General features: G+C 43.1%; 1 protein-coding gene across 1 annotated transcript in view; it reads left to right on the top strand.

The window, feature by feature from the left end:
• KLHL24 (kelch like family member 24) overlaps positions 1-20,090 on the top strand; it is a 74,606-nt gene that overhangs the window by 38,625 nt on the left and 15,891 nt on the right. The window contains exons 3-6 of the mRNA XM_029067348.2: positions 9,424-9,608; positions 12,968-13,086; positions 17,924-18,112; positions 19,554-19,742. Of these exons, the coding sequence (XP_028923181.1) occupies positions 9,424-9,608; positions 12,968-13,086; positions 17,924-18,112; positions 19,554-19,742 (682 nt within the window). The remainder of the gene's footprint in view (positions 1-9,423; positions 9,609-12,967; positions 13,087-17,923; positions 18,113-19,553; positions 19,743-20,090) is intronic.

Raw genomic sequence — 20,090 nt, 5'->3', positions numbered from 1 at the left:
ACATCAGTGGTATTTCTTGAGTGTTTACTGTGTGCAGTTATCTGTGCTAACTTGGGAGAGTACAACACAACAGAGTTGGTAGGCATGTAATGTATTCTAGAATAATGATCAAAATCAAGGCATATAAACTAATAGCCTGCTAGTTTTTACTTCCTTTTCAGAATCATGACAAGTTCTAAGAGATAAAAAGAAATGCTTAAAATCAGGTTCTCCAGTGAAGGTTGCCCTATTTGAAGCAAGACTCATTTCTTATCACCTGGGTAGGACAGATATTTTGAGACTGTGAGCCCCATATGGACAGGGACTGTATCCAACCTGATTTGCTTGCATCCACCCCAGTGCTTAGTACAGTTCCTGGCACATAATATGTGCTTAACAAATACCACTATTATCATTATTATTATTATTTTGAAAAAAAAGGTAACGCCATCTCCCTTCATCCCCCAAAAACCCCTTAAAACCCTCCTCTCCCTTCTCCCTGCAAAATTTTAGCCCCATAAGCCCCTAAGCCTTCCCTGTTTCCCCTGCGCCTTCCCAGTCTTCCGTTTGACTGTGATTAAATATTCCTGGCACGGTGGAGGAAGTAGAACAATTGGCTCCGACTCTGCCTGACCAATGAAATATTGCCATGCTGACACATATCCTGATCTGTGTATTTTTGAGAATTGTTTTTGTGGTTTGTCTTTCTCTGGGAATCAGTTAGATGAAATTCTTAACAAAAATGATGCAACCGTTCCCCAGCTTTGTGCAGTTGGATCAAAGTAACACTGTGGGGAAAGGACCCAAGGTAACGCATTTTTCATACTATCAGTTGAGGCCCTCTTCTTGGAGAATTGAGCTTTTTAATGACCACTTGAACCCCAGCAATTCTTCCTTGTTTTGATCACATTTAGAGACTTTAGAATTTACCTGTCTAAATGTTTATTACTTTTTTCCCCCAGAACCGACTGGAGATTCAGTCTCTACAAAAACTAAAATGGTAAATTATATTATGTAACTAGAAGTGGTAGAGATTAGGTTCAATGGAGTTCAAAGGAGTTCTCAAATAACTAGGGTTCTTAGTAAACTGCCCAAAAAGTCAACTTTTGTCATTGACAGAACTGTCCTACCTTTTGATGTCTATTCGTTTCATGACTCTTTGTTTCAGCACTCTGGCAAATGCTCAGGACGTAATAGATCTTCTAGAAAGAAACAGGCAGTTCGGTTTCAGCGAGAGGCAAAATTTTGGTGACAGTTCAAGGATGGTTTCAGTTAGGAGTGAGCCGACTTTTGGCTTTCTCCTATCACTGTGACGAAGAGTTTTATTAACACTAATGGAACGCTAATTTATAATTAATTCCTGCTTCCCTTTTAGCCCCCTTTTGTTCCTCATGAAGACTCCTGGGACAACCAATTGGGATTATATTGGGGGCTTCATGATCCTGGCTGGATCGTGGGACTACCCAACTGCCAGAGAGGGATTCTGGCTCATGCAAGAGGATTGTTGGAGGGCAGTGCAACCTAGCATAGATCTGAAGACCCCTTAGCTGGGGGGTACAAGGATTTTGGCATTTCCTGCACTCCCATTTTTTGCACACTCTAATGAGACTTTCATAATCCTGGACGACTCTTCCAAACACCAATAAACAATAATAATAGTAATAATGATAATGATGGTATTTGTAAAGTGCTTACTATATGCCAAGCACTGTTCTAAGTGCTGGAATAGGTACAAGGTAATCAAGTTGGATAGAGTCCCTGTCCCACCTGGGGTTCGCAGTCTTCATCCCCATTTTACAGATGAAGGAATTTAGGCACAGAGAAGTGAAGTGACTTATCCTAGGTTACACTTCCCCAACAAGTGGCGAAGCCGGGATTAGAATCCAGGTCCTTCTGACTCCCAGGTCCGGGCTCTATCCACTGGGCAACACAGTTTCTTATAGATCCAATTCTTGGATAGTGTAAAGTGTCATGAACTCAGCAAAATCGTTTGAGTTTCATAATTCATTAGATTTGTAATGTATGCTTTGATATGATATGTATCATTATATTAGATATGTATGTATTCACATACACTAGAGGTAAGAGAATCGACTAAGACTGAAAAAAATGTTGTTGATTGAACTCAATAAATGTATTCAGTAAAATGTGATTTTGTGTGCATCAACATAGGAAGCAGTATGGCCTAGTGGAAAGAGCACAGGCCTGGAAGTTAAAGGATCTGGGTTCTAATCCTGGCTCTATCACTTACCTTCTGTGTGACTTTGGGCAAGACCCTTAATTTCTCTCTGCCTCAGTATCCTCACCTATAAAATGGGGTATAATGCTTGTTGTCCCTACTTAGTACAATGCACCCAGTAAGCGTTCAATAAATACAATTGAATGAATACTTCTTAGACTATGATCCCAATGTGGGACAGGGATTGTGTCCAATCTGATTATTTTATATCTATCCCAGTACTGTAAGCCCGTCCATGGGCAAGGAGTGTCCCTATCTGTTGCTGAATTGTACATTCCAAGCACTTAGTACAGTGCTCTGCACATAGTAAGAGCTCAATAAATACTATTGATTGAATGAATGAATACAGTGCTTGGGCATAGTAAGTGCTTAACAAAAACCACAACCTTTGTTGTTTTATTATTATTATTATTATTATTAACATCCACCTTAGAAAGAAAATTCAAGTTTGTGTTTCCATTATGCTCCATAGGAGTGTGGATCCAGCCTTGAGGATCAGAAGAAGTTACCAGATCTTGGGATTAGTCCAGTTACTTTCTTAGCGATAAGCTAATTGGGTGCATTAATTCCATCTGAGTATATCATCAAAGCAGGCTACCTTTTTTTTCTTATTCAAATTTAGATTTTTCACTGAGTGGTTAACAGAGTGCCTTGGTTTAGTGCCTAAATGATAATTATGATTATGATATTTGTTAAGCACATACCATGGCTCAAGCAATGTTCTAAGCACTTGGGTAGATACAAATTAATCGGATTGATCACGGTCGCTGGCCTAAATGGAGATTTCAGTATAAGTTGGAGGGAGAACATGTATTTAACCCCCATTTCACAGTTCAGGCACAAAGAGGTTAAGTGACTTGTCCAAGGTCACACAACAAGCAATTGGCAGAGGCAGAACTAGAGCCCAGATCCTCCCACTCTCAGGCCTGAGTCCTTTCTATGTGTTGCTTCCCATGTTGATGAAAGTGAAATCCTATTTTATTGAATACTGTTATAACGGAGTCACTCAAGAACATTTTTTTGAAGTCCCAGTCTACCTCTTTTAACAGTAGTATATATATATATTTCTGTACGTCAATACAGCCCTTTTTGCGTTCAGAAGAATTCTCCCTAAATGGTCATTTCAGTTTCTAGTTACTCTTTCTTGGGAAGACTTGGACTTCAAGATCCCATCATAGCGTATTCAATTTTAAGCTTGTTGGTTTTGGTCTCCAGGCTCAGATTGATTCACTGAGCAACTTTGCAGACTTCTCCGAATGCTTTCACAAAATAGTATTCCTTGGAACTGGTTTTGTTTCAGGAATCTGTATTTTCTGAGCCGACGTAGCTTAGTTCTCCCATGCTCTACCTTGAGTTTTACTGTGCAGTTATTTTACAGTGATTTCTTTCAACATTTGTAATGTATTTTATTTCCCTGTTATTTTAAAGTTTGGTACATTACTTATCCCTGCCATCATTAATTCCACTCCAATCAATAAATAGTTCTCATTTAGAACCTACTGGGTGCAGGGTGCTGTACTAATTGCTTGGGAGAGTACAATGTACCAGTCAGTAGACATGTTCCCTGTCCACGAGGCACTTACAGTCTAGAGGACGTGATCCCTACAGTATAGTTTCTTCATGTCAGCAGTCGTGCATCTGTTACATAGAATGCTGTATCAGGTGCCGCATTAAACTCTGGAAGAAAGGAAATATGTAAATAAGTGTACTAATCTCCACCCATGGCAAATAGATTAAATTCTGCAAGTCAAAACTCTTGTTTTGTTTTTCCTAGTATGGTTTTGGATTAAACATGTACACTTTTACTGCCTGACCCTTGTCCTAAAATTAGGGGATTCAGTGTGTGGTTCCTTTGAAATGTGAACTCTTTTCTTCAACCTTTATAGAGGAGTTACAGAGGGATTGTTGAGGATTTTCATTACGAGACTTGTAACTTAGTCCTCAATCAAAGACAAAAACATGAGCCAGAAATGTGTTTTTAAATTTTGTTATGGAGGAGTGGATTCCAAAAAATGATCATTGTACATGCAAAATTCTCATGTCAAGGTATGAACATAAAACTTTTAGCTATACAGTACAGGCTTTTTTTTTCTTCTGCTTAAAACCTATTTGCAAATTACAGTAAGTTAACAATTGCTTCTACCTTATCAAACTGTATGACTCTAAATTTTCAAATAATATTTGATTTCTGATTAATAAATGTACCCCAAATCCTTAATTAAAATTCAACAAACGGGGTAGTTTAGTTTCCAACATTTTACTTCGATACACTTGAGAGTTGCTTTGACCATTGAGTGCTCTGCTTTCTACTTTATTATTCTTACTATGCTCTTTTATGCTTTTGATGTCTAAACTTTTCAAATTGGGCAGTGTATAGCTAAATTGCCACACATGTTTCAAGTTCATCCTGATTATTTCTCTAAATTCCTTATCTCCTATCTCCTTTAAAAATTGATACTCTACGCCGTATGATTATTATTATATTTGTTAAACGCATACTATGTCAAGCACTGGAATAGATACAAGTAAATCAGGTGAAACACAGTCCCTGTCCCACATGGGGCTTACATGTGGTGGGGAGAACAGGGGTTGAATCCCCATATTAAAGATAAGGAAACTGAGACACAGAGAAGTTAAGTGACTTGCTCAGGGTTGCATCTAGCAAGACAAAAAGCTGGGATTAGAACTCAGGTCTGCTGACTCCCAGGCCTGTGCTCTTTCTACTAGGCCACACTGCTCCTCTGGCACCTCCTTCGAAAAACACCTCTGCTTAACCTTCTTCCCATACTGACCACCACCTCCAAACACTCCCTCTCAGAGGCTCTTTCCTTTATGCCTCCAAACACACCCATTTCCTCCCCTAGAGTAAAGAAACCTTTTTCTGGAGCCCACTGCTCCAGGCAGCTATCACGCCATCTCCCTGCTCCCATTATGGTCCAAACCCCATGAGCGGGTTGTATGCAATCTCTGCCTCCACTTCCTCTCCTCCCAACTTCTTTCTTGACCTTCTACAGTAGGGTTTACACCCTATTAGCACCAGTGAAGTCATCCTTTCCCATCAATCAGTCGTATTTATTGAGCACTTACTGTGTGAAGTGCGCTGAACTGAGTAATTGGGAGAGAACAAGGCAACAGGAAACAGACATATCCCCTGCATATAAGGAGCTTACAGTCTAGAAGGGGAGACAGACATTAAGATAAATTAGGGATATGTCCATAAGTGCCATGGGGCTGAGGGTGGAGTGACTATTAAATGCTTAAAGAGTACATGGGTGATGAAGAAGGGAGAAGGAGTAGGGAAAATGAGGGCTTAGTCAGAGAAGGCTCTTGGAGGAGATGTGACTTTAATAAGGCTTTAAAGGTGAGGAAAGTGGCGTTCCGTCATATGTGACAGAGGATTGACACGGGCAAGAGGGAGATGGATGAGATCAAAGTGCAGTGAGTACATTAGTTTTAGAGGAGCCAAGTGTACGGGCTGGTTTGTAGTAGGGACTCAGTGAGTTAAGGTAGGAGGGAGGGAGTTGATTGAGGGCTTTAAAGCTGATGGTCAGGGCTTTCTGATTGTTATGGAGGTGGATAGACAACCCCTGGAGAATCCTGAGGAGTGGAGAGCTATGAACTGAATGTCTTTGTAGAAAATTGACCCGGGCAGCAGAGTGATGTATTACCTAGAATAGGGAGAGCCAGGAGGTAGGGAGGTCAGCAAGGAGGGCGATGCACTTGTCGAGGTGGGATAGGCTAAGTGCTTGGGTCAGTATAGTAGCAGTTTGGATGGAGAGGAAATGGTGGATTTAGTGACAGATCGAATACCTGTTTTGAATGAGAGCAATGAGTTGAGGATCATGCCTAGGTTATGGACTTGTACAGGGAGGGTAGTGGTGCTGTCTACAGTGATGGGGAAGACAGGGAGGGCAGGGTTTGGGGTAGGAAGGGCAATAATGCCCTCTTTCCAAACCAAATGCCCTCTTTTCTCTGTCGTAATCCTTGATCACTAAACTGCCTTCAACCCCACTGAACGCCCTTCAACCTCAACCCCATTCTCTTCTTCAGGAAACACTATACAACCTTTATTTTTCTGACATAGTTCTCTCCTGGGGCTCCTCCCACCTCTCTGATGACGATGATGATGGCATTTGTTAAGCGCTTACTATGTGCCAAGCACTTTTCTAAGCGCTGGGGCATAATTCTTCTCAGTCTCTTTCCCCAACCCAGGGAAAGAGACCCTGCTCTTAGACGTAGATTTATTCATTCATTCAATCATATTTGTTGAGCGCTTACTGTGTGCAGAGCACTGTACTAAGAGCTTGGAATATCCCTCAGGGCTTTGTTCTGGATCCCCTTCTCTCAAGTTCAATGCACTCCCGTGGCTTCAACTATCACCTCTTCGTGGACGATAGCAAAATCTAGCTAGCTCTTTCTCTTTCTCTACAATCTCAGGTTTCCTCCTGCCTCCAGGACATCTCTGTCTGGAAGTTCTGCCAACACCACAAGCTCAATATATCTAATATCTATTCAATATATTTAATTGGGAAGCGGCATGGTGTAATGGATAGAGCTCGGGCCTGGAAGTCAGAAGGTCATGAGTTCTAATCCCGGCTCCACCACTTGTCTGCTGTGTGGCCTTGGGCAAGTCACTTCACTTCTCAGGGCCTCAGGTACCCCATCTGTAAAGTGGGGTTAAAGATGGTGAGCCTCAAGAGGGACAGAGACTGTGTCCAACCCGATTTGCTTGTATCTGCCCCAGCGCTTAATGCAGTGTTTAACACATGGTAAGCGCTTAACAAATACCACAGTTATCATTACTAAGACTGAAAACCTCATCTTCCTTCCCACATCATCTCCTCTCCACTCACTTTTCCATCACAGTGGACAGTGCCACCATCTTACCCATCTCTCCAGAAGGTAACCTTGGCATTATCATTTACATTTTCTTCTCCTTCAACTCCCACATCCAGTCTGCTGCCATATCCTGTCAGTAGCCGTGTGACCTAATGGATAGAGCATGGGCCTGGAGTAAGAAGGATCTGGGTTCTAATCCTGGTGGACTAGTGGATAGAGCATGGGCCCGGGAATCAACAGGCCTTGGGTTTTACTCCTGTCTCCACCACTTCGCTGTATGGACTTGGGCAAGTCTTAACTTCTTTGTGCCTCTTTTACCTCATCTGTAAAATAGAGATGAAGACTGTGAGCACAAGGTGGGACAGGGACTGTGTCCAAGCTGATAAGTTTGTATCTGCCCCAGTGCTTAGAAAAGTGCTTCGGGAAGCAGCGTGGCTCAGTGGAAAGAGCCTGGGCTTTGGAGTCAGAGGTCATGGGTTCAACTCCTGGCTCTGCCACTTGTCAGCTGTGTGACTGTGGGCAAGTCACTTAACTTCTCTGTGCCTCAGTTACCTCATCTGTAAAATGGGGATTAACTGTGAGCCTCACGTGGGACGACCTGATTACCCTGTATCTCCCCCAGCACTTAGAACAGTGCTCTGAACATAGTAAGCACTTAACAAATACCAACATTATTATTAACAGTGTCTGGCACATAGTAAGCACTTAACAAATGCCATTTTAAAAATACCATTTAAAAAAAGCCTTATTACTGCATCACCCTCCTTGCTGACTTCCCTGCCTCTTATCTCTCCACTTTCCACTTTGTATTTCACTCCAGTGCCCAGATCACTTCTATAAACCGTCAATCTTCACACCTCCAGTGGCTGACCACTCATTCAGTTGCATTTATTGAGTACTTATGGTGTGCAGAGCACTGTACTAAGGGCTTGGGAGGGTGAGATACCACAATAAGCAGACATGTTCCTTGCCGACATTCCTTTACTCATCAAGCAGAAATCTCTCACCATTAGCTTTAAACCACTCAAGCAGCTCTCTCCCTTGTATTTCGCTTCTCTGTCTCCCATGACACCCCAGCTTAGTTCCTTAGTTCTTAGTTCCTCTCAAGGTAGCATGCTTACTGTACCTCGTTCTCTTCTCTCCCACCACCAACCTCTTGTTCATTTCTTCTTCCTAGATATTTGATGGACCACATTTGTCCTCATCTTCTAAGCCCTTGTGACATCACATCTCCTCTAGTAGGCCTTCCCCAAGAAGCAGCATGGCATAGTGTACAATAACAATAATGATGGTATTTGTTAAGTGCTTACCTTACTATGTGGCAAGCACTGTTCTAAGTGGTAGGGTAGATAGAAGGTAAGCATGTTGTCCCACGTGGGGCTCATAGTCTTAACCCCCCATTTTACAGATGAGGTAACTGAGGCACAGAAAAGTTAAGTGACTTGCCCAAAGTCACACAGCTAACAAGTGGCTGAGCTGGGATTAGAACCCATGACCTCTGACTCCCAAGCCCATGCTCTTTCCACTAAGTCTGGGAGTCAGAAGGTCATGGGTTCTAATTCTGGTTCTGCCACTTGTCTGCTGGGTGACCTTGGGCAAGTCAGTTTACTTCACTCTGCCTCAGTTACCTCAACTGTAAAATGGAGATTGAGACTGTGAGTCCCTGTGGGACAGGGACTGTGTCCAGCCTGATTTGCTTGCACCACCCCAGCCTTAGTACATTGTCTGGCACATAGTAAATGCTTAACAAATGCCACAATTATTATTATCATTAACCCAGTTCTTAGTGCAGTGCCTGGCACATAGTAAGCACTTAACAAATGCCATCGTCATCATTATTATTATTACTTTCCCCACTTGGTATCTCCCAACTGCTGCTTTGGACCTTCAGTGTCCCCTAAACACTAAAGTTGCCCCATTACTCCCCATGTCTCTAATTTATTTCAGTGTCTATCACTCCCAATAGACTGTAAACCTCCTTGGGAGCAAGGGTTCAAACCTTCTAACTCTGTAGTACTTTCCTAAATACTTGGTACACTAGCTTGAGTCGTAGGCACCCAATAAATGCTATTACTCGTTTACAGCAGGGAACGTATCTGCTAGTTCTGCTGAATCGTACCCTCTCAAGCACTTAGTGCTGTGCTCTGAACATAGTAAACTTTCAATAAATGCCATTGATTGATTGACAGTGATGGTGAAGATTTAGTAATTGAGGCATGTGAACAGTTTAGTAATAGAGTAATAGTAATAGTATGTAGCCCACCATATAGAGCAAAGTTATATTCCAATCTTATTTACCTTGTGTCGGAATGTTTGTCATCATTCATCGTGCTCTTCGCTGAAACCTATCAATGTTTTTCTTTTAGGTCAACGGGTTACTCCGAGGTGATAGTTGTGGTGGGCGGATGCGAACGTGTTGGGGGATTTAATCTTCCTTACACCGAATGCTACGATCCCGTGACAGGAGAATGGAAGTCTTTGGCTAAGCTCCCAGAATTTACCAAGTCTGAATACGCAGTGTGTGCTCTAAGGAATGACATTCTCGTCTCAGGTAAAGGTTTTTCTTCCTCACAGAAACGTGGCTGCTCCATCGGCCCTGTCCATGGCTGTAGTCCCCTTCCTGCTGGAAGGCGAAATGGGGTGTGGTTGGTGTTTGGGCTGGGGGAGTGGCAGGCAGTGACCTTCTGAATTTAAGTGTCTTTAAAATTGTCCAAAAAAATTTAGAGATGGAGAGTCATTGTTTTAAAATAGAAACCTCGATTTTTTGCCCATGTCGACCACACCATGCATTTCACGTGTTTTATGCCATTGAAATCAATTAATTAATTGTGGTATTTATTAACCTCCTACTATTTGTCAAGCAGTGAACTAAGCAGTAAAAAAGGTCAGAGAGATCGTCTGGCCCAAATGGAGCTCACAGTTTAATTAGGAGGGTGCACAGGTATTTAACTTCCATTTCACAGATGAGGAAACTGAGGCAAGGAGAAGTTAAATGACTTGCCCAAGATCTCACAGCAGGTAAGTGGCAGAACCAAGATTAGAAGCCAGGTTCCCTGACTTCCAGGCCCTGGTTTGTCCACGGTCCGTAGCTGTCCTTCATATTCAGAGATGATGCGAAGTATTATTTACACTAGCTCATTGGAAACCTTCAGTTCAAAATATGTCCAAGGCTTCCAGGTGTACAATAGACCTTCATTTTAAAGCTCTCTTTTCCTGAACAGTTTTCTTTGGTATTGTGATGTCTTTGCTTAGATGATCTCCTTAGCTTTGGGTGAGATACCAGTGTCAGTTCTCTCTCAGTCATCTAGTCATGGGTTCCAAGTCTCTAAATACTGGGACAAAGTTTGGCCTTAGAGCTTGGGCCTGGTAGTCAGAACGACCTGGGTTCTAATCCTGGCTCGGCCACTTGTCTGCTGTGTGACCTTTGGCAAGTTATTTCACTTCTCTGGGCCTCAGTTACCTCATCTGTAAAATGGGGATTAAAAGAGAGAGCCCCATGTGGCAGGGGGAGTGGTCCAATCTGATTAGCTTGTTCCTACCCCAGTGCTTAAAGCAATGCTTGACATATAGTAAATGCTTAACAAATACCATTATTATTATTACTACTACTAATAAGTTAAAAGTATAAGAAGAGGTATCGGAATGAGAGAGAAATAATAATAATAATAATAATTTTCATAATTGTTAAGCGCTTACTATGTATCAGGCACTGTTCTAAGCACTGGGGTAGATATAAGGTAACTGGGTTGGACACAGTCCCTGTTCCACATAGGGCTCCCTGTCTTAAGCTCCATTTTACAGATGAGAGAATTGAGACACAGAGAAGTGAAGTGACTTGCCCAAGGTCATACAGCAGACCATTGGTGGTACTGGGATTAGAACCTGTTACCTTCTGACTCCCAGGCCTGTGATGAAGAAGATAGTTCAGAGCGGCAGTGCTTAATTTGTAGCAGAAAAGGGTCTGGAACCCAGAAAACCTTTGCCTCTCCCATGGATACTGTTCCTGATCACCAGATTAATTATCTTGGCTGGAATGAGCAGTAAAATCTCTCTACTGCTAGAAGCGTGTCTGGTTTTCCCACAAAACTGTGCCCTTTTAGCTGTGCTGAACATCAGTAAAGGTACCAGAGTTCTCCTCTCAAATCAGGTGGATGTACTGAGTGCTTGGGATATACGGAACACCTCCGTTCCTTAACTGAACAAGGAAGTTCTCCAATGTCACTCCTAGTTTTAGCCTAGATCTATAAGAGCATTTCACTAGCACACTACTTTCCTTGCAATAAACTCTTCCCAGATTGCCATAGAAATGTCGCATCGAATCTCTGGCAGTCTTTGTATACGATTTGGGTGGAGGAGTGAGGTAGTACTGTGGATTTGCTTCACTTCAAATGCAGTAGAAATTGCTCTCATTGCTGTCACACACTGCCATTGACTTGCCCCGCTCTCTCCCCAGGGATTTTGAGGAGAAACCGATGGTCGGGAAATGGAGACGGGAGAGGGGCATGTGGAGTTGAAGCTGTCCTGCAGCAATTCTCTTTCTTCCCTGCAGCACAACAGTGAAGGAGTGGTCCTTGGTGTTCATTCATTCATTAAGTCAGTCGTATTTATTGAGCACTTACTGTGCGCAAAGCATTATACTAAACTCTTGGGCGAGTACAATAAAACACTAGATATATTTCTGCTCATATCAAGCTTACAGTCTAGAAGGGGAGACAGACGTTAATATAAATAAATAAATCCAGTGTAGTTTATCCCCGGTGGGCTTTCTCTTGTATTGCTCAGAGGCTTATGAAGATATTTTTGAAATTGCTATATAAGTGCTTACTGTGGTGTCAGGTACTGTTCTCAGCACTGGGGTAGATACAAGGTAATCAGGTTGGACACGTTTTGCATCCCATATGAGGTACACAGTCTCAATCCCCATTTTACAGATGAGGTACCTGAGGCCCAGAGAAGTGAAGTGACCTGCCCAAGGTCACACAACAGATAAGTGGTGGAGCTGGGACTAGAACCCAGGTCCTCTGACTCCAAGGCCTATGCTCTGTCCACTAGGCCATGCAGACCGTAATAGTTCGGTCAACCCATCAATGGTATTTTTTGAGTGCTAACTGTGTGTGGAGCTCTGTTTTAAGGCCCTTAAAGAGGAGCTGCAGTGGGTCCCCCATCTCTTCAGAGGAGGATACTGGGGGAAGGATAGGAAGAAATCCTGGTTCCAGGAGCCCTCCTGCTCAGCTCTGACAATCCTAGGTTTGAGGGTCAGAGGAAGAATGTTATATATGCATTGCAAACAATGCAAAAGATCCATTTCTAAAAGCATGCAAAAATAAAGGGCTTTAAACTGGAAGAAAAAAAAGCTGAAGCACTGCTGTAGCATAAAAAGCAAGGATTTAAGAGATTATGACTTTAAATAATTATGTGACGCAAGCTGGGGCAAGAGAGATGGTGCTTTGGATCATTTTACATAGGAAAAGGAAAAATTTTATATTTTTCCACTCATGGTGAATGGCTTCAAAAATTGTTGGTGCTGTTGAGAAAGATTTTTGAAGAGCTGACTCAGAACTAAGAATAAGAAGAGGAAGCAGACTACAAAATATTTTCCATGGTTTGGCAGGGAGGAGGAAGAGGTCTGGTGTTTATTAAGCACTTACTTGGTGTGAAGTCATAGTAGAAGTAATAAAATATTTACTGAGCATCCACTGGGCCCAGTGTACAACACTAATGTTTGGAAAGGCACAACACCTACATGAAATTCATTTCCTTCCCACAGCGGGCTTGCACTCTAAAAGAGAAGCTCATTATAATCAGATCAAATGTAGGCCATCCCCACATGGGGCTCACAGTCTATCTGCTGTATCTCTGTCTATTCCAAGATGAAGGTAATTAGTGATCCTTTTTTTCCATTTTTTAAAGGGGGAAGAATCAACAGCCGTGATGTCTGGATTTATAACTCTCAGCTAAACATTTGGATCAGAGTTGCCTCCCTGAATAAAGGCAGATGGCGACACAAAATGGCTGTCCTCCTTGGTAAAGTAAGAGAGCTTTTGCTTATTTACTCTAGAGGCCCTTTTCTGAAATATTAACTACAACCGATCCTTTATTTGAACTTCCCCAGGGATATTTTAGATTCAAATTGTCTTCTGTAACCAATTCATCTGGGTTGATGGCCATGTCAAAGGTGTCAACAATTCGACGGGGTTCTTCCAAGTGAAATTCTTGTTTTCCAAACTGGGAATTCACGGCAGGGCAACAAAGCCGTGCTGCAGAAACACCGCAAGAGTCCAAAGACCTAAACCCAATGAACGAATATAAGCAAGTTATTCTAAGTTGAGAATACAATGTTTCAAATATGTGGTGTTTTCCCTTTCCTTTTGGGGGGTTTAACAGCTTGCTACAAGCTCTTGAATCTTGGGCTATTATTTGAAATACCTGTATGTTTGCCAATCTACATTATTGTTACCGGATCATTGGTTAAAACTGAATTTTGAAAAAGAAGCAGTTTAATAAACACTTAGAAAATCAGCCATAAAATAGACCATTGTTACACATTTTATTTTCTAGTGGTAGCAAATCATATCGTCTGCACCATTCATTCATTCATTAATTCATTCAATCGTATTTATTGAATGCTTACTGTGTGCAGAGCACTGTTCTGAGCTCTTGGGAGAGGACAATACAGCAGTAAACAGTCACAATTCCCGCCCACAATAAACTTAGAGTCTAGAAAGGGGGAGGTAGACATCAGTGCAAATTACAGACATGTGCGTAAGTGTTGTGGGGCTTGGAGGGGGAAAAGGCAAAGGAAGCAAGTCAGGGTGATGTAGAAGGGAGTGGGAGATGAGGAAAAGCGGAGCTTACTCTGGGAAGGGCCCTTGGAGAAGATGTGCCTTCAGAATAACCTTTCACCTTAAAATGTGTTCTTTAAAATATTGCCTCACTAACCTTCATAATAAAATAATAATATTATTACTATGGTACTTGTTAAGCATTTACTATATGCCAAGCACTGTTCTAGGTACTGGGGTAGATACAAGCCAATCAGGTTGGACACAGTCCCTGTCCCACATAGGGCTCACACTCTTATCCCCATTTTCCAGATGAGGTAAATGAGGCCCAGAGAAGTTAAGTGACTTGTCCAAGGTCTCACACAGCAAACACGTGGTATAGTTGGGATTGGAACCCAGGTCCTTCTTACTCCTAGGCCCATGCTCTAGCCACTAAACCATGCTGCTTACATCTGTCCGGAGATGTTTTTACTGGTGGAGAAATGTTGGTCGGCGACCACATCTTAGATCGAGGATAAAGTACAGAGTGGAAACCAAAATATCTAAATTCTAGTCCACCACTCTATTCTGTCAACCCATTTTTTTTCCCAGTGCTAATCACAATGGCTACATTATGGCAGGGAGTTACTTTGGAATGAATGACATGAACAGTAGTCATTTTGATTCCTTGAGGTTTTTGTTCCAAGAATTATTGAAACAAGGAGGACTCGAAGGGACACCGAAATGATCCTTTACAGCAGTGAAGCATTTTGGAAATTTCAGCCAATTGTTCCAGTGATGTGATGTATTCATTCATTCAATCAATCATATTTATTGAGTGCTTATAGTGTGCAAAGCACTGTACTAAGCGCTTGGGAGAGTACAGTATAACAACAAACAGACACATTCCTGCCCACAATGAGCTCACAGCCTAGAGGGGGAGACAGACATTAATATAAATAAATAAATAAATAAATAAATAAATAAATAAATAAATAAATATACATATAGATATATGTATACATATATATATATATATATATATATGTATACATATAGATAGATGCATATGAGCTGTGGGGATGAGAGGGAGGATAAATAAAGGAGCAAGTAAGAGTGGCAGCCCATTGTAGGCAGGGATTGTTTGTCTTTGTTGCTGAATTGTACTTTCCAAGAGCTTAGTACCATGCTCTGCACACAGTAAGTGCTCAATAAATATGATTGAATGAATGAATGAGTGGGAGAAGAGGAGAGGAGGGCTTAGTCAGGGAAGGCTTCTTGGAGGAGATGTGCCTTCAATAAGGCTCTGAAGTGGGAGAGGGCAGTAATCTGATATGAGGAGGTAGGTCTTTCCAGGCCAGTGGTAGGATGTGGGCAAGAGGTCAGCGGTGAGGAAGACAAGACTGAGGTACAGTGAGAAGGTTAGCATTAGAGGAGCAGGCTGAAGGTGGTGGGCATCACTTGGGTTCAGTGTCAGCCTCGAGATGTTCTCTCTTATCCTTTGGAGGTGAGGTGCATCCCAGGTCAGCTGGCAACAACAAGGCATAGCTGGTCCAGATTAAAGCAGGCCAAGGGAAGCAGGGGATAATTCCTATTCCAGAAAGCCCCAAGAGCCTGAGCTAGTTAATATTAATAATAGGGGCATTGGTTAAGCACTAACTCTGTACCCAGCACCGTACTAAGCGCTGGGGTAGGTACTTAATAATCAGGTCCCACATGGGGCTCACAGTCTAAATAGGAAGGAGAACAGTGATTGGATCCCCATTTTGCATTTGAAGGAACTGAGGCGCCAAAAAGTTAAATGACTCAATCAAGGACACACAGCCATCAAATGACAGAGCCAGGATTAGCACCCAGATCCTCTGACTCCCAGGCCCGTGCTCTTTCCACTAGCCACGCTGCTTCTCTAATTCCAAGACTGCCCTCCTTAGTCATATAAATGTTTGGGAGGAGGGAGGACTTAGAATCAGTCCTATTTGCCCTTGCCCCCTCACTAATGCTGGACCCTTCGGTTCTACTTCCACCCAGGGTCCTCCCTAAATAAAGGAAGTTGCTCTTTAGGCTGACAGTGGTCTTGGGTTAAAGTGGAAGAACCTGAATGTGTTTTTTTTATTTTATTTTTTAATGGTATTTGTTAAATGCTTACTCTTCGTCAAACACTCTTCTAAGCACTGGGATAAATACAAGTTAACTAGGTTGGACACAGTCCCTGTCCCACATGGGGCTCGCAGTCCAAGTAGGAGGGAAGACAGGTATCCCCATTTTACAGTTGAGGAAACTGAGGCACAGAGAAGTTAAGCGATTTGCCCGAGGTCACCCAACGAGCAGTTGGCAGAGCCGGGATTAGAAGCCAGGTCCTTCTGACTCTCAGGCCCGTGTTCTCTCCAGTAGGCCACACTGCACTTCTGAACGTGCACCCTCTCTTCCTCCAGGCAACCAGCCTAGATTCAGCAAACCACCTTTGGGCTATCCTGGGTGGTGGCCGGATGGGCTGGGCGAGGTGGAACTAGAGACTGGAAAATTCCAAAATAAGGTCTGTCCGGGGGGCAGGCTGCCTCACCGGGAACCAGTAACAGCTTGAAGGCAATCAGCATTGTCCCTTGCTCTTAATAGACTTGGGCCAAAATTAGATTTTTTTCCCCCGAAAAATTATCATAGGAGAACAAGTTGTCTCTTGTAGAGACATGCAAGAGAAAGGAGTAACATGCAGTTCTTGCTGATGAAAAGCTATGGTGCATTAATGAGACCTATTCCTCAGCTAGCCTGAAAATGTGCCAGAATGAAATATAAAATTTGACAATTATAGAAGGGTCCTTCAGTTTGAAGATGAGACCACCAATAATGAGACTGCATGCATGAGTGGGAGTGACTCTGAGAGAGAATCTCTTGCATACTTGCACGCTTGGTCCGTGAAAATACAGTAGTGACCCTTTTCTGACCCCTCGCCATTTGAGTCAGCATTGCTCAGACACCAGTGGTAAAGAGGGGGAAAGACTTTAATAATAGTTAATAGTAATTGTATTATTTGTTAAGCACTTACTGTGTGCCAGGCACTGTAATAAGCATTGGGTGGATACAAGCAAATCAGGTGGGACACAGTCCCCGTCCCATGTAGGGCTCACAGTTTCAATTCCCATTTTACAGATGAGGTAACTGAGGCCCAGAGAATTGAAATGACTTGTCCAAGGTCACACAGCAGACAAGTGGCGGAATCAGGTTTAGAACCCATGACCTTCTGATCCTAGGCCCATGTTTGATGCAGCACACCATGCTGTCCTATCGCCAGCAGGGCAGTGCCTTTGCATTGTTTTTGCAGTAGTTGTGTTGGTTTGTGCTTAGCCATCCTCAGTCTCTTGGCCTGCTCTCCCTGTTCCCAGCTGGATGCATTTTGAAATTACAGGTAGGGAGAACTAGAGAGACAATAGTCCCTGAAAGGTATCAATAGCAGCAAACACCACTGGACTCTCTCTTTTGGTTAAATCAACTAGTGGATAGACTACTTGAAGAGTTTTTTTAAAGGACTGTGGGTGAGAGGGGAGAGGAATCTGGATGAGAGGAGAGAGGGATCTTTTCTACCTTTTTCATAAACCAGGGAAGAAGCAGGAAAGCAAAACAAGAACACTGGCAAAAATAATTACATTGTTGTTCTCCAAAGAACTAGACGGAGTGGAATCAGAAAACAGCAAGGCCGCTGAAGCTGGGCATGCGAAAGCCAAAAAGATTGTTTCAGGGGCAGGGACAGTGTCACGAGGCAATCTCTACTACCTCAGGGCAGATGTGAGAAGCCTGATTCCAGCAATCTTCTGATCTTTGAAAGCCCATCAGCTCCTGCTCTGAGGAGAAGGAGGAATCCTGCCAAACCGGTCCCGCCTCCACAAACCAGCTGGCACCAAGACGTCCAGTCTCCCCCCAAGGCACCACCTCTCTGTTTGTTCACAGCATTTTAACTAAACATTGTTACGCCATCACCGTTCTGCTGCTGTCGAAAGCTTCATTTTGGTCCCCAGTAAAAATGGAGGCTTTCAACGGAACCCGAGCTGCCTATCGCTGAAATAAAACTGCCGATGATCTTAAACCGTGATTTATTTCCCTCTGTTTCATATAGGTGTATGTCGTCGGAGGCTACGATGGACAAAATCGCCTGAGCAGCGTAGAGTGCTACGATTCATTTTCAAATCGCTGGACCGAAGTGGCGCCTCTTAAAGAAGCAGTTAGTTCACCTGCGGTGACCAGCTGCGTAGGCAAATTGTTTGTGATTGGTGGAGGACCAGATGATAACACCTGCTCTGATAAGGTAGACAACCATACATCCTTCACTACTCTGGTCCGTGGAACGATAGGATCCTGGATCCTGGGAAGTAGGGACCCCTGGATTAAGTCTTAATCTGGGCCCGATTTAGGGTTGTTCCATCACTGGTTTTCTGATACAGATCTTAATGTTCCTGTAAAACATCTAAAACATGTAGCTGACCAAAAAGACCCCACAAAACCTGGTTGCCTGCTGTGTTTGATTCCCTACTGAACTACTTCTCCAAGAATCCTTAGAGGATAGGAGGACAGTAGGGGAAACTCATGCAGTTGGAGGAAAGGTCGAGTTGCAAAGTAGCAGTTTGGTGAAACTTTTGTGTCCAAAAGGCACTGGAGAAACTTGATAGCCTAGAACAGCTTCTTGCTCACCTTGAGGGACATAGTTGCTGTGTCAGCCTTCTCTCTGATCTCCCTTCCTCCTCTCTCGCCCCACTCCAGTCTATTCTTCACTCAGCTGCCCGGCTCATCTTCCTGCAGAAACGATCTGGGCATGTCACTCCCCTTCTTAAACAACTCCAGTGGTTGCCTATCAACCTCCGCTCCAAACAAAAACTCCTCACTCTAGGCTTCAAGGCTCTACATCACCTTGCCCCTTCCTACCTCTCCTCCCTTCTCTCTTTCTACTGCCCATCCCGCACCCTCCGCTCCTCTGCCGCCCACCTCCTCACCGTCCCTCGGTCTCGCCTATCCCGCTGTCGACCCCCGGGCCACGTCCTCCCGCGGTCCTGGAACACCCTCCCTCCTCACCTCCGCCAAACTGATTCTCTTTCCCTCTTCAAAACCCTACTTAAAACTCACCTCCTCCAAGAGGCCTTCCCAGACTGAGCTCCTCTTCTCCCTCTACTCCCTCTACCACCCCCCTTCACCTCTCTGCAGCTTAACCCTCTTTTCCCCCCATTTCCTTCTGCTCCTCCCCCTCTCCTTTCCCATCCCCTCAGCACTGTACTCGTCTGCTCAACTGTATATATTTCCATTACCCTACTTATTTTGTTAATGAAATGTACATCACCTCGATTCTATTTATCTGCCATTGTTTTTACGAGATGTTCTTCCAATTAACTCTATTTATTGCCATTGTTCTTGTCTGTCTGTCTCCCCCGATTAGACCGTAAGCCCGTCAAACGGCAGGGACTGTCTCTATCTGTTGCCGACTTGTTCATTCCAAGCGCTTAGTACAGTGCTCTGCACATAGTAAGCGCTCAATAAATACTATTAAATTGAATGAATAGTTGCTGCGAGCAAGGGGCGATCTTCAAAGCTATTAGCTTTCCATTATTTTTATGCTAACAATTGATATGTTATCTTTGAATGAATGGTTTACCTTGGTAATATTGTCACTCTTTTTAAAATCAAAATCCTAGTACATTCCATGAGTAAAATATATTTTTCTTTTAGAATCAAGCTGAAATGTGTTTATTTATCTTCAGGTGCAGTCTTACGATCCTGAAACAAACTCATGGTTACTGCGTGCAACTATCCCTATTGCCAAGAGATGTATAACAGCTGTATCTTTGAACAACTTGATCTATGTTGCGGGAGGGCTTACCAAGACAATCTACTGCTATGATCCTGTGGAAGACTATTGGATGCATGTACAGAACACATTCAGCCGCCAGGTAAAAGAAAAGAGAATATTAAATATAAAAAGAAGAAGATGTGAAAGCAACGATTGCTAATAAAATGTATTTTTGAAAGATGATGATGTAGGGGATGTAATAATTTGGCTAGGACCCAATCCAGAGAGGGCTGACTAGTAGTCGAGGGAAGAAAGATGGGGTCTTAAAGTTCCAGATATGAGAGAGAAGGTATGCCTTGCCCTATTCCTCCAAACCACGAGGAAATCTGAGACTCAGTCATTCATTCATTGATTCAATTATATTTATTGAGTGCTTACTGTGTGCAGAACACTGTACTAAGCACTTGGGAGAGTGCAGTACAATGATAGACAAAATCCCTACCCACAA

The sequence above is a fragment of the Ornithorhynchus anatinus genome, chromosome 1 (assembly GCF_004115215.2).
Source record: "Ornithorhynchus anatinus isolate Pmale09 chromosome 1, mOrnAna1.pri.v4, whole genome shotgun sequence".
NCBI lineage: Eukaryota > Metazoa > Chordata > Mammalia > Monotremata > Ornithorhynchidae > Ornithorhynchus > Ornithorhynchus anatinus.
The sequence above is the reverse complement of the archived record's forward strand: the minus strand, read 5'-3'. Positions and strand labels throughout refer to the sequence as shown.